Raw genomic sequence first — 15,534 nt, forward strand, 5'->3', positions numbered from 1 at the left:
GATTTCCTTCTCCTGCTTGACTGATTCTCCTCAGGTCAAGGATTATGTTTTATCTATCTGTAATCTCAACATCTAACCTAACAGGTTTTTAGTATTTATGAAATATTAGATTGAACTGTGTGAAACTGCTGCTTTGTTGGTTGGAAAAGGTAGAATGTTGACAGTTTTTTATGGACCAACCTAATAAATTTTAAGTTCTTACAGTGTTGCGTGGAAGACTTGAGGTGGAAGTTCAGTTAAGAATGGTCAAGTAAGGGTCAAGGAGAAAATTAAACATAGAGAAGCATTTCTTAACAACGGTAGAGTCAGTAAAGTTCAACCAGAAACTGACTTTGAATGACCAGGTGACGAAAGCACACGTGGGAATTTGGCTAGATGATTTACATTCTTCCATAAAGAAAACGTAACAGTTTCTCAGGTGAGACTGTAGCATTTCCTAGTCTTTGTCTGAATGACATTTTTCTAAGTGGGTGTTGTAGAAGGTCTGTTCAAAGTTGTAGTTAAATAGTATTTTCAAAATCATGAGTATAAGTGCTATAGAGATTTTGTTCAGCTTTATTACTTATAAAAATAAAGGCAAATTGCCAAAGTACATCTCTGAACCAATTTTTTGGGGGCATCTAAGTATATTGCTTTCTCTTGATGTGTCGTGTGTGTGTGTGTGTGTGTGTGTGTGTGTGTGTGTGTGAGTGTGTGAGATCTCTACACCCACGGTAGGGCTTGACCTCACAATCCCAAGACCAAGAGTCAAATTCTCTACTGACTGAGCCAGCCAGATGCTGCTCTGTTGGTGTATCTTAATTAAAAAACAAAATCTAAATGTTCAAGATTAATGTTTTCATCCGAAAAACCTCTAACTAATTAGAAAATCTTATTCTCAGAAAATTTTTTAGTGTGAACACAGTTTTGCTGGAGGCTTAGTAGATTCCAGTCTATGGACCCCAGATTAAAACTCCCCCTGGAAGAATAAAGTGTGTGTCCTTCAGACAGTCATCCATCAGCCTCTCCAGTGGCTTGTCATGAAGCCATAATAAATGATTAGCAGGAATAGTCTTGAAGGGTCTGCAGTGTAGGTATTGTGTTTTTGATTAATGGCAAACTGAATTATAATCAACCCAGAGGTTGTAGAGTTGGCATTCATTTATGACCATTAAATATCCCCAGACCAGAATTTTTTTTTTTTAAGATTTTATTTATTTGACAGAGAGACAGCCAGCGAGAGAGGGAGCACAAGCAGGGGGAGTGGGAGAGGAAGAAGCAGGCTCCCAGCAGAGCAGGGAGCCCGATGCGGGGCTCAATCCGAGGACCCTGGGATCACGCCCTGAGCCGAAGGCAGAGGCTCAATGACTGAGCCACGCAGGCGCTCCCAGGATTTTGACCTAAAGAATGGCCATCCCATCACCATGTTAATGCTGGGTTGTATGGTCTCTGAAGGCAAGGCCAGGGTTTCCAAATTAGGCAATTCTAGCATACAAATAAGTATAAAATTTGAGGATCTTAGTCTTTAAGTAGAAAACATAGGTAGGTGGGATGGGTTCAGATTTTTAAATAGTTTTGAGTGATAGTTTCAAATCACAAATGCAGAAAAACCTCCAGTTAGAAGTGCAAACAAGTGAATGAGCTTCTTGGTGAACTTGACTGGGATGAGCTTATCCATGCACTTCATCGATTTCTCATTTGCAGCACAGTCTGCAAAGTAGATGGTACTCCACTTTATACCCACGGCAAGCAGGGCTCACAGAAGATACTTCTACGGTAGGGTTAGTATTTATACTCCAAGGCCTGTGTTCGTTCTGCTTTGTGAAACAGTGATTCAGTTTTGTGGAATATTCTTCCCTTGTGGAAAAGGGGAATGCTTTTTTCTGACTGTTGTCTCCCTCCCCCTCCTGGTTGAGAATTATTGCTGTAGGAGACCAGTGTGTCATGATGGGAATGTCCACTTTTACCTGTTGAACAGGAGAACATTGAGACCTGCTATGAAATAGTTTCTATTAGCAGAGATTCCTCATGAACTATTCTTTCTGACAATAAGGAGGTACAACTAGTTCTATCATTATAATTTGCTCTTTTGATCCATGGTTCTCAATAGTATTATGATTTGCATTCCAAGTCTCTGATCCTCTTATAGCCTCCTTTCCTGTCCCTTGTGAAAGACCAAATAAAGGTTAAAAAAAAAAAAAACTTGCAAATGATCTCACTTTAAGGCAAAATATGCCAAAAATAACCATGAAAATTATGAGACAACAGTGGTATAACCAAGGGGGGGGGGACTTTTTCTTTATGGTAAAACATTTGTATGAACTCAGACCTATACATTGATCAGTTAAGATAGAATATACAGAGTAATGGGTGTGGATAAAAGGTCTGTGATTTGAAAATGAGAAACTGAATTCATTTAGCTGGAGAGTTTGAAGGATCACTAAATTGTGTTGTTAGGTACATGTTTTAGGCAGTTCAATTTGTATCCTGTCTTTAGTCCTTTTAATTAAGCTTTCTAAATGAAAGGATTAGGAAAATTCAGCATGGAAGGGCCTGGGATTTTCAAAAGAATAGTTGTGTCCTCAGTACATTTTCTCCTTTAATAAGCAGATACTCTTTTCTTCAGGGATCCTTGGGGTGGCCTCTGACCCCTTGGTGTAATAGTAATGATACTAGGACAGCCAGCATTTGTCTGTTCAGCTGTAATTATGTGCCAGGTACTGTGCCAAGCATGTTATGTGTATTACTTCACAAACAGCATATGAAGCCGTTGTATTTTATCCCTATTGCGCACGTAAGCAAAGTGGTAGATCGATTTCCCTTCGGACAGCTCTGATCTTTTTTTGCTCCCCTTCCAAATTGGTTATTCAAGGCAAACCATACTTACTGATGTGATTAAGCAGTTTGGGATATTAAACCCTCCATTTCCTTTTGTCCTAATTACCCAGAGTCTTCTAGATAACTGGTTTGGCATACCTTAGAGGAAGGGAGAGAGGGAGGCATTCTAGATCGCATTTGCCATGAGGTTCGAAGTTATGGTATGTGTTCCTAATGGGATTTGGAGTGGGGTAGCGTTGGCCAGACGTATTTCTAAATTGGGTTATTTTTCAGGCTGCTTGAGATGGTAAGATTCTTAGACTTTGCCCTTCTCCTGGGGAAGCAGGTTTCTTCCAGAGGGCCTCTGGGCCTTCATCTTCCCCGGACGACTGCAGCACGTCCCTCACTGGTTCCTCCTGTCCTCTTCCGTGGTTGCTGCAGGTCTCCTGAGACTCACCTGCAGTGTTTACCTGCTTTCCAGGATCTGGGAGTCCATAGGCCTGTAGCACGTCTGTACTAGTAAATAAAAATCAGAGGAGTATTTCTGTATTAAGAGGGGCAGTTTAAAATTTGGAAACCTCTGATGTAGGAGATAATTGTAACTCCTTAACCTAGCGTGAAGCCTTCTTTCCAGTTTGCTCTCTTGCATACCCCGTGCCCTGCCACACTGGACCACTTTTGATAATGTCTCTCTGTTCTCTTTGTGTTTCAGACTTTCTTCCTACCTTTACTTTCAGGCACATTGTCTTCCTCTGAGCCCCGTTGGCTGAGAGGACAATGTATGATCACAGCAAACTGTAGCTTGTGTCGTCGCTGTTTACAGCATGATCAGATCTTAGCTCCCTTTCTAGACTTCAGAAATCTCTTTTGGTTGAGTCTGTCTAACCTGCCTACATTTTGGGTGCTCACTGTACATAGCAGGCAGTTGGTTAATGGTGATTAGTGAGCAAATGCGTGAAGCATGTAGCCTTAAGATCTGAAGATTGGTTGTACATGCTTGCCTCTTAGCCTTTGTGATGTTGCCTTAGTGAGGTTGAGAATCATCTTAGACATCCGCAGTTGTGAAAGGGGCCTTGTGTGTGTGGGTATAACCGCTCTCAGTGGTGGCTCGCTGGAGGGCTTGGGAAACGACCTTGCAGGACTGCGTATTTTAGTCCTCCTCTCAGCTTGCAAAGGATACCAGTCTTTTCAAGAGCTTGAGAACGATATGGGACTCAAGTTTGTCAGAGTTGATAAAACTGTAAGTGCTTCTGGTCATACTCACGCTTACCTGAATTTTAATCGGCTAAACGTAGAGACACTTTTTAAAGTTTTGAAGTGACCACCTGTGAGATCCTAGGTGCTAGTTTCCTTACTTGGCGTGATTTTTGTTTATTTTCCTCAAGGTAATTGGGGGTTGTAGAGCTGGTCAGTCAGACTCCCCCTAGAAATGACTCTGTCAGCCAGTGTGTCCTGGCTTACTACGTCAGGTGTTGGAGGAGCTGAGTGAGGGAGAGTGAAGAATGGTACCAGATTTCTGTCTGGGACGCCTGGTGGGTGCTGGTGTTGTCTACTGAGCTAGAGAATACCAAGAGAATTGCTCTGATTGGGGGAGGGGTGTTCGATTCATGATTGTGTATCTGGCAGGGCAAGTGGGTCTTACACGAGTTGTCTGTACTTTTAATGACTATGTTCAGTTGTACAAGTCCTTTGAGTAGTGTTTGTACCGCTCTTGTGCTTACCGTGTCTTCTCCTGTAAGTGTCCCTTCAGGTGTAGAAATAGCAGCCACTGTATGCCAGACACCATGCTAAGTGCTTTAATACATCTTGTCAGAAGGGTGGTAGGCGTTCTTCCCATTTCACAAATGGGAAGACTGAGGCAAAGAGATTAAGTAACTGACAAAGGGCAGAGCCAAACTTTTTAAACAACTGTATAGAGCTGTAATCCACATTATTATAAAATTCAGTGATTTTTAGTATAGTTACAGTTTTGTGATCATCACCATAATCTAATTTTAGAATATTTTCTTATCTCAAAAAGGAACCTTGTACCCCTTGGCCACCATCTCCAAACCTCCTCCTCTCTCCACCCCTAGATGAAGGCAGCTCATCTAGATTGGATTAGATTCGATTTGCCTGTTTTGGACATTTCCTATCAATGGGCTCGTACTAGGTGGTCTTTTGTGACTGGCTTCTCTCACTTAGCATCAAGTACTGGAGGTTTATTCATGTTGAAGCACACATCAGTGCTTCATTTTTTAAAAAAGAGTTGTCTATTTAAGAGAGCAGGGGGGAGGGGCAGAGGCAGAGGGAGAGGGAGAAGCAGTCTTCCCACTGAGCAGGGAGCCCGATGTGGGGCTGGATCCCAGGACCCTGAGATCATGACCTGAGCCGAAACCAAGAGGCAGACACTCAACCAACTGAGCCATCCAGGTGCCCCAGTGCTTCATTTTTTAAATTTCCAGATAATATCCTGTCATATAGATCTCCCTCCAAAATTTGCATCAGGTATTTCTGGTTCTAGAACTCCTGCTACTCCCACACTAGGTTCTTGGGGCAATATCTTGTATTTCTATGTTTTTCTTTCTCCCTTTTACAGTTCTCTCAGGAAACCTTGCTCATAATAGGACTCATTAAGTATTTTAATATATAGGCATGAAATTCAAGTCCTTGTTACTTTAACTCACAGTGTTGGACTGGAGAAAGGGGGAGTTATTTCTCATAAAGGAGTGTAGAAAAACCTAAGTATCTTTTTTTTTTTTTTTGTCTAGGACGAACCTAAATATCTTTTTTATGTGTCTAGGAAGAAGAAGCTGGGAGGATAAAAGATTGCTGGGACAACCAGGAAGCACCCGCACTCTCCACATGTAGTAATGCCAATATCTTTCGAAGGATAAATGCCATATTGGATAATTCTCTGGATTTCAGTAGAGTCTGCACTACACCCATAAACCGAGGAATTCATGATCATTTGCCAGGTGACTTAGATTTGAAATCTTTAGTGTATGTTTTTGTACATACACTGTGTATGTACGTATGTATGTAGACCTGTTTCTAGGCAGCTTTCTTATGAAGACTATGAAAAATGACCTTGAATCTCTGGTAACACTGGACCCTTTTTGTAGCTTACTTTGTGGATTGGGTTCTCCTCTGGATGAAGACAACCTTTGAATTGAAATGTACAAATCTATTTTATGAGAAAGACTGGATAAAAAAGGCTAGGTTAAAGGTAGCAGGACGACTTATATAGAGACTTAGAATGTGAGCTAGATGTAATTACAGGTTTTCTGGTAGTCACATTTAGAAGGTTTTTAAAAAAAGGATATTAATATTTAACCTAACATACACAAAGTATGTTAACATGCAGTCAATATAAAAACTGTTAATGAGATATCTTATTCTTTTATTAGTGTATTTCACATTTACAGTGGGGCTTGGTTGGAACTAGCTTCATTTCAGGATCTTGGTGGCCGTGTGACTAGTGGCTGCTGTATTGGACAGTGCATCTCTTGAATATTTTAATTGCTTTTAACCATGAATGCAAGTCATCAAGCATTTAGTTCTGATGACATGTAGGCTAGTCCATAGGATAGTAGAGGGAGAAGGTAGCATACAGGAAGATGGTACTTCACGAGGAGGCTTGAACGTCCTAACAGGTGTTGTTTCATAATCTTCTGTGGAAGTTGCAACATGTTGTAAGAATGTTGATGGAATGTTCCTTGTTCAAGTTACTTTAGTTGAAAGTGAACATGTTTTTAATTTTTTAAATGTGCCTTGAAGGAATTTGGCAGTAGTGGGGTTTGCGGAACAAGGACTGGTAATTGCTGTTTTTTTCATCATAAATTCTTTGATTTACTTCCTAACTTGACATTGGAAATAATCCCCATAAAGGTGCAGTTGTCTGTGAACATAAAGTAGTTAAACGTCTGAAGGAGAGATTTCATTACAAAGAAGACTGACTTGTGGTAACTGTAGAATTTATTTCTATTAAATTGTTCTAACTGGAGGGCAAATGGGAGAAGGGCATGGGGGGAACTGGGAATACTGGTCGGTCTTGTCTTTTCAGACTTCCAGGAAAGGACATGTGTATTTATTTTCTGTTAGTCGCTCTGCCTCAGGAGCTAATGACCCTGATTGTCCGTTAGCTTATGCCAAGTTAAAAACTCAGAAAACCTGCTTGGCTGTACATACCATGTTCTGGTTTTCTTTGAGAAAATTGCATGAATTTTATTCCAATATGAATGACAACCAACAATGGCTTAAATCTCACTGGGTTGCCTCAGACATGCTGGGAACTTACGCACACCTCAGAGAGATTGTGGGTTGGGTCCCAGACCACCGCAGCAAGACGGATATTGCAACGAAGCGAGCCAAAGGACTTTTTGGTTTCCCAGTGCATATGAAAGTTATGCTTACATCATACTGTAGTCTGTTAAGTGTGCAGTAGCATCATGTCTGAGAAATGGTACATACTTTAATTAAAAAATACTTTATTGCTAAAAAATCCTGACCATCATATGAGCTTTTGGCAAGTCCTGGTCTTTTTGCTGGTGGAGGGCCTTGTCGTGATGTCGCTCGCGCCGACTGTTGAGGGTGGTGGCTGCAGGAGGGGGGGCGGTTGTGGCAATTTGTTAAAATAAGACAACAGTGACATTTGCTCCATCGATCGACCCTTTCAGGAATGAGTTCCCTGCAGCGGCCAGTGTGACTTGATAGAATTTTGCCCACCGTAGAACTTCTTGTAAAATTGGAGTCAGTTCCGTGTTCCAGATGAGAAAACCAAATCTCCTCTGGGTTAGAGGACTTGTGCGAGGCTACCCAGCTAGTCAGTCGGTGGCTAATCTCAGACGCAGACCCGAGTCTGCTGTCACAGTGCATGCTGTTCGGCACCAGGCCACTTCCTAACGCGCGGCTCCCACTCTCCGCATCTTCAGGCGCGTGCAGGTGTACACGCAGCTCTGACTTCTGTGTCTGGTCTTGGTTTTATGTGGGCCCCAGTGGATGCTGTGACTCCTGCAGGTCAGATTTCCACTGAACCAGGCGCTTACTAACAGAGCACCGGCCTTTGCGCCTAGATCACGCTGCCCCAGCCTTGGGAGGGCTTGGTTGGCTGTTGGGCCAAGCAGACATCAGTATTTCACTCTGAGACATTCACAGGTTCTAGGGATGAAGACAGGGACATCTTTGGGAGACATCATTCAGCTACCACATCAAGTAATGCAGATCAACTCAACCTTGGACCTGTAGTTCAGGTCCATCCCTGCAAAATCTGGCTTTAGATTCCACATCTCTCACTACACACTTGGTCCCACTGCCACAATTGGCCAAATTCACCAGAAATTCAACAGCAGATAGGGAGTGCCTCCTTCATGCCAGTCACTGTTGTTAGGCTCCAGGGATTCCTGATGTTATGTGGCATCCTCAGGACCTGCTCTCCCATCATGAAACAGAAGGCAAAAACAAACTAAACAGAGAAATAAGTAAAATGATTGCAAGTTTCAGTAAGTACTATGAAGTAACAACATTTTGAGTGACGTGGGCAGGAACTCTCTGAGGAGGTATGTTTAAAATGGAGTCCTAAAGAGAAAGAGCTAGATCACTAAAGAGTGCGGGGAAAACATTTCGGACAGAAAAGTCTGGACTAAGGCTTTTGAAAGAGCTTGGCATGTTTGAGGCACTGAAGAAAGAGTAGGGAAGGAGGAGTCCTGCATGATGGCTGCAGGGCCAGAGCGGGCAGCTGTTGTGGGCTGTGCAAAACCCCTGGATGTTCTTGCAAGAGTTGTCAGAGGTCTGTGGCCAGTGATATTAAAGGAGTGATTTATCCTCCGAACTCCGATCACCCATTTCTCCAACAAAAAGGTGGAGGACAAAATGGAAGCCACACCTCTGAGCCGGCTGCCTTCCCAGGATGGAGAAAACGAGTGTCGACTCATCGTTTTTCTTTGTGCTCGGGAGAGGTTCCTGGCATTGCTCCTGTGTTTGCCGCGGCAGCTTCTGTACAACTCAGCCGCAAAGATCATTTTTTTTGCTTTAAAAGTCATCATGCTCTTTGACTATGTCCAGATCTGAGAATCTCTCCTAAGGAGTAATAATCAATGCAAATAAGTATTTACGTGGAAGGATACTTAGAGCATCATTATGGTGGTGAAAATTTGGGAAAGAGGGGAAAAAAAAACCCCCAAAAAACCTAACAGTCTCCTAAGAGGAAAATATTTATTAGTATATTCAAGTAATGGAGTCTTATGTAGTTATTAGAATAATAGCTCTCTGCATGTTCAGGTACATAAAAATCTTCATAATAAACATGAAATTAAGATAGAATACTAATACATATATACACATATACACGTTCTCAATTTTGAGACATGTAAAATTAATATAAAATATAAGTATTTGCAGTGGAAAAAACTCTTGGAGACCATCCTCTCAAACCTGCCTCTGCCTTATTAGCAACTAAGCGTATGTAATATTCTAAATCCTTTGTTGTCGTTCCAACAGTCTTCACAGCCTCTCCACCATCTCAAACTGCTTTGTTTGCTCATCCACAGAAGCAACTCGTCACCTGTTCAGGTTGGATTATGAGATCACAGCAGTTCAGTCCCATCTTCTGCTCCATTTCTCATTCTAGTTCTCTTGCGTTTCCGCCACATGGGCAGTGACCTCCTCCATGGATGTCATCCATGAGGGTTGGAATCAACTTCTTCCAAACTCCTGTTAATACTGATGTACTGATATTTTGACCTCTTCCCGTAAATCATGAATGTTCTTCATGGCATCCAGAATGATGAATCCTTTCCAGAAGGGTTTCAGTTTACTTTGTCCAGATCCACCAGGCGAATCACTATCTGTGGCACTATAGCCTTATGAAATGTATTCAGGAATAAGACTTGAAAATCGAAATGACTTCCAGATCCATGGGCTGCAGAATGGATGTTGTATCAGCAGGCATGCAAACAGCATCAGTCTCCTTGTACATCTCCGTCGGAGCTCTTGGGGGAACAGGCACATTGTCAATGAGCAGTAATATTTTGACAGGAATCTTCTGAGCAGTAGGCCTCAATGATGGGCTTAAAATATTCAGGAAATTGTGTCATAAACAGATGTGCTGTCATCAGGCTTTGTTGTTGCACTGATAGAGCACAGGCAGAGTGGAGTTGGCATCATTCTTCAGGTGCCCAGGAGTTTCAGAACCGCACGTGAGCACAGGCTTTAGCCTCAAGTCAGCAGGTGCATTCGCCCCTGACAAGACAGCCAGCCTGTCCTTTGCGGCTTTGAAGCCAGGCACGGACCTCCCCTCTCCAGCTGTGAAGGTCCTAGATGGCATCTTCTACAGAAGGCTGTTTCGTCCACACTGAAAATCCGTCGTGTGGTGGAGCCACTTCATGGATGATCTCCGCTCGATCTTCTGGAGAACTCGCCGCAGCTTCTACACCAGCCCTTGCTGCTTCACCTTGCAGTGTGATGTTACAGAGACGGTGTCTTTCCTTAAACCTCATGCGCCAACTCTGCTAGCTTCAGACTTGTCTTCTGCAGCTTCGTCCCCTCTCCACCTCCACAGAATTGAAGAGCGTGAGGGCCTTGCTGTGGATGAGGCTTTGGCTCAAGGGAGCGTTGTGGCTGTTGGATCTTCTGTCCGGACCAGTAAGACTTTCTCTGTATCAGCAGGAAGCCTGTTTCACTTTGTTATCATTCGTGCGTTCACTGGAGTGGCACTTTTAATGTCCTTCCAGAACCTTTCCTTTGCATTCACAACTTGTCTGTTTGGGGCAGGAGGCCTGGCTTTCAACCCCTCTCAACTTTCAACATGCTTTCCTCACTGAGCGTAATCATTTCCAGCTTTTGATTTAAAGTGAGAGATGTGACTCTTCCTTAACACTTGGACACTTAGATACTTAGAGGCCATTGTCAGGTTTTTAATTGGCCTAATTTCAATATAATTGTATCTCAGGGAATGGGGAGGCCCAAGGAGAAGGGGGAACAAAAAGGGGAACAGCACACACGTAACATTTAGCAGTTAAGTTTGCCATCTCGAGTGGGCATGGCTTGTGGTGCCCCTAAACAATTAGAGTAGTAACATCGAAGATCACAGGTCATCAAAACGAATATAATAATAATGCGAAGGGTTGAGATATCGCAAGAATCACCAAAATGTGACACAGAGACACAACGTGAGCAGATGCTGTTGGAAAAATGGCACTGATAGTCTTGCTAGATGGGGTCACCATAAATCTTCAATCTATAAAAAATGCAGGATCTGCAAAACACAATAAAACAAGATATGCCTGTATTTGCCTTTTTCCATGTGTTATATTTACATTGTGTCCATATTAATATTTTAAAGTCAAATCAGTGTTTTAATTGCTGTATAATAGTAATATTGTACATAAATATCTACAATATCTGATCCTCTGTTGGTAAATGTTTTTTGCTATTATAAATGGTATTTTGGTGAACATCCTTGTATATATCTCCTTATGTGCACGTAACAAGCACTTCTTTAGCCTACGTACCTAGAATTGCAGAGTGATTGGGTATATACTGTCTTCAAACTGTTAAGTTGCTAACTTCTTTCTCAAAGTGAATTTATCAGTTTACAATCCTGCCAGGATTTCATGAGAGTTTTTTCCTACATCTTTGTAGACCTTAATTATTGTCATAATTCAGAATTTCAGTCAGCCTTGGGTGTAAAGCCTACTTAATTTTGTTTTTGACTATATTGTGAAATATTTTCTTCAGTTAAAAGAACAGAGGTAGCCTATATGATCTGGCATCAACCCAGGAGAGATCTCTAGAACTGGGCCTCAGGGTTCTTTTCCTTTATCCTGGTGTGTTTCTTGAGATTCCATTATATATAATTAATAATCACTGGTTTAGATAAAATCATGTTGGAAATGCTGCTCTGCCACATAGCTGAACTGTTAAGCAGAATACTAAATTGAATGTTCTCTGCCTAGAAAAATCCTCTTTTTCAAGAACAGCTCTGTTATCACCTCCGAGAACTTTTTCTCACATTCCCCTGCATCTGTTAGATGTAATGAGATCATTCTTGGCTATTTCAGATTGTTCATTGACCCCACTGTGTGGTGTTCTAAATGTAAACGTATGTAGTCTCAAAACAGGGAAGATAAGGTATAGTTTTGAAGAAGCATATTCAGTTTGCCCATTTCGTAATAAACCTACACAGTCTTGGATGCAGATTAACTTGAGAACAGACCCTGACTGTGCTACGGACTTGCTCTAATCTTGCCTAATGCTCTGAGATTACGTTTCCTGAACCGTAACGCAGGAGTGATGGCCGTACTGTCTATGGGATTTGGGGGAGCTTGAAGAAGGTATGTGTGTTGAATATGCCCATGGTTGCACTCAGACACAGAGTGGTGGTACCAGTTGTGGCGGTGTGGATATATAAAGAGTGCAGCTGTGAGAGAGCAGTGCTTGGAGTCATGATGTTTAAAAGTTGAATTCCTGGTTTCTGGTTTAGAATGTCAAGGACCAGGTGTGAAACGCCCTTGGGTTCCCTGAGCTCAGTACTTGGTCTGGCAGAGGGTGGGTGTCCTTATACAATTGCTTGAAGTATACAGTCTCACAATCGGGTACTGAAGCTGAAAGAGGCCCTAATTTTATGTTCAAATAAGTTCTACTCTCCCCACATCCTATATTGATTAATGCCTAGGATTTTTCTTCTTTTTTATTGTGGTAAAAGAAAATTTACCATCTTAACCATTTTTAAGTGCACAGTTCAGTGACATTAAATACATGCACATTGTTCAGCAACCGTTACCACCATTCATCCCTATGATTCTTCATCCTGTCAAGCTGAAACACTGTATGTGTTGAAGAATAACTCCCATTCTTCCCTCCCCGCCACCCGCTGGCACCCGCCATTGCACCTTAGGTCTTCATGATTTTGACTATTCTAAGTACCTCAAGTAAGTGGAGCCATACACTATTTGTCATTTGTGACCTCCCTTTGCATGTTCATCCATGTTGTAGCATTTGTCAGAATTTCCTTCCTTTTTAAGTCTGAATAATATTCTGTTATTGCATATATCCCATTTTGCTTATCCATTCGTTACATTGATGGATACTTGGTTGCTTCCATGTTTTAGCAGTTTGAATAATGCTGCTATAAACAGGAGTGTACACATCTCTTCAAGACTGTGCTTTAGATTCTTTCAGGTATATACCAAGAGAGGTAATTGCTGGATCACATGGTAGTTCTATTTTTAATTTTTTGAGGCATCACTGTACTGTTTTCCACAGTAGCTCTACCATTTACATTCCCACCAAGAGCGCACAAGCCTTCTGGTTTCTTCACACCCTCACAAACATTTGTTGTTGTTGTTGTTTTTATAGTACCATCCTAATGGGCATGAGGTGGTATCTTACTTAGTTTTGATTTGCATTTCCCTAACAATTTGAGATGTTTAGCACCTTTTTACATGCTTATTGCCTATTCTGTATCTTCTTTGGAGAAACATCTACTCAAATTCCTTTGTACATTTTTGAATCAGGTTGTTTTTTGTTCTTATTGCTGAATTTTAGGAGTTCTCTGTACTAGCTATTAATCTCTCATCTGATATGTGATTTACAAATACTTTCTCCTATTCTGTGGGATGCCTTTTTACTCTGGAGAGTGCCTTTTGATGTACAAAACTTAAAAATTTCATGAAATCTATTTTTTTGTTTGTTTCTTGTGCCTTTGGTGTCATATCCAGGAAAACATTGCCAAATCCAGTGTCATGAAGCTTTTGTCCTGTGTTTTCTTCTAAGGTCTTAAATTTAGGTCCTTGATCCATTTTTGAGTTAATTTTTGTATATGATTTTAGATAAATATCCAACTTTATTTGCATGTGTATATCCAGTGTTCCCAGCACCATTTGTTGAAAAGACTGGCGTTTCCACATTGAATAGTCTTTGCACCCTTGTCAAAAATCATCTGACCGTATATGTAAGAATTTATTTCTGGGCTATTTCTGCTCCACTGTTTATATGTCTGTCTTAAGGCCAATTTCACACCGTTTTGGTTACTGTAGCTTTATAATGGGTTTTGAAATCAGAAAGTGTGAGTCTTCCAACTTTGTTCTCCCCCCCCCCCCCAAGATGCTTTGGTTATTCAGGGTCGCTTGAGATTCCATATGGATTTTTGGATGGGTTTTCTTTATGTATTTTGGGTATTAATCCCTTATCAGACATGATTTTCAAATATTCTCCAATTTGCTAGGTTACCTTTTCATTTTGTTGATAGTTGGAAGGTTTTTAGTAATGTATTCCCATGTGTTATTTTTTGCTTTTGTTGCCTTTGCTTTTGGTGTCAGGGGTTTTTCTATTTCTGCAACACTGTCATTGGGATTTTGATATATTGCATTGAATCTGTAGTTTGCTTTGGATAGTATTGACATTTAAAAGTATTAAGTCCTTCAGTCCATGTAATGTACATGGGATGTGTTACCATTTATTTATGTTGTCTTTAACTTATTTTATCAGCGTTTCTTAGTTTTCATTGCACAAGTCTTTCACTTTCTTAAGTCAGTTCCTAAAGATTTTATTCTTTTTGATGCTGTTGTAGATGGAATCATTTTTGTCATTTCCTTTTCAGATTGTTCATTGTGTATAGAAATGCAACTGATTTTTTTTGTGTTGACTTTGTATCCTGATACTTAGCTGAATTTATTTATTCTAATAGGAGTTTTTTTTGTGGACTCCTTAGGGGTTTCAGCATATAATCATATCGTTTATAAACAGGGATCATTGTACTTCTTCCTTTCCGATTTGGATGCTTTTTTTTTCTTTTCCTTGACTAAATACTCTGGTTAGAACTTACATTTTGATGACTAGTAGTGGTAAAAGTGGGCATCCTTATTTTTCCCCCCTGATTTTAGAGGAAAAGCTTTTAGTCTCCCACCATTGAGTATTATGTTTGCTGTGGGTTTGTTTTTTTTTTTTAATATATAAGGTTTTTATTATGTGAAGGTATGTTTCCTTTTATTCCTATTTCGCCGAGTGATTTTTTATTGTGAAAGTATCTTCTCAGATATTTCTCTGCATCAATTGAAATGGTCATGTGGTGTTTCTTTTTCTTTCATTTTGTTGACGTGGCATATAGATTTTTTGTATGTTGAACCATCCTTACATTCCAGGAACAAATCCTATTTGGCCACAATGTATAATCCTTTCAATGCACTGTGGAATTCTGTTTGCTAGTATTTTGCTGAGTGTTTTTGTTCAATTTTTGTTTTTGATCAAGGTTCATAAAGGATGTTGGTCTGTAGTTTGCTTATAGGGTCTTTGGTATCAGGATTATGCTGCTTTCATAGAACGAGTTGAGAAGTGTTCCCTGCTCTTCAGTTTTTTGGGAAAGTTTGAGAAGGGTTGGTATTCATTCTTCTCTAAATGTTTGATAGAGTTCACCGGTGAATGTTCAGGGCTTTTCTTTGTTGGGAGATTTTTAGTTATTGATTCAATCTCCTTGCTAGTTATAGGTCTATTCAGATTGTCAATTTCTTTGTGCTTTAGTCTTGGTAAGTTTTGTGTTTCTAGGAATTTGCCCTTTTCATAGAGATTATTCAATTTTTTGATGTACAGTTGGTCATAGTACTCTCTTACAGTCCTTTTTATTTCTGTAGGGTAGGTAGTACTGTCCCCACATTTGTTATTGATTTTAGTAATTGAATTTTCTCTCTTTTCGTTCTTTTAGCTAAAGATTTGTCCATTTTGTTGATCTTTTCAAAGAACCAACTTCTGGTTTTATTAATTTTT

At 40.6% G+C, this 15,534-nt stretch overlaps 1 protein-coding gene across 6 annotated transcripts in view; it reads left to right on the forward strand.

Annotated features, from left to right (window-relative positions):
- The window catches only part of CPEB1 (cytoplasmic polyadenylation element binding protein 1), a 92,378-nt gene that overhangs the window by 12,284 nt on the left and 64,560 nt on the right, over positions 1-15,534 (forward strand). For all 6 annotated transcript variants that reach the window (XM_087856604.1, XM_087856600.1, XM_087856602.1 and 3 more), the window contains exon 2: positions 5,579-5,753. Coding sequence is in view for 5 of the 6 variants with exons in the window: in XM_087856600.1 (XP_087712726.1) it covers positions 5,579-5,753 (175 nt within the window). In the remaining variant the exon portion in view is untranslated. The remainder of the gene's footprint in view (positions 1-5,578; positions 5,754-15,534) is intronic.

Source organism: Ursus americanus, chromosome 28, assembly GCF_024610735.1.
Source record: "Ursus americanus isolate L20-20 chromosome 28, mUrsAme1.1.p, whole genome shotgun sequence".
NCBI classification, from domain to species: domain Eukaryota; kingdom Metazoa; phylum Chordata; class Mammalia; order Carnivora; family Ursidae; genus Ursus; species Ursus americanus.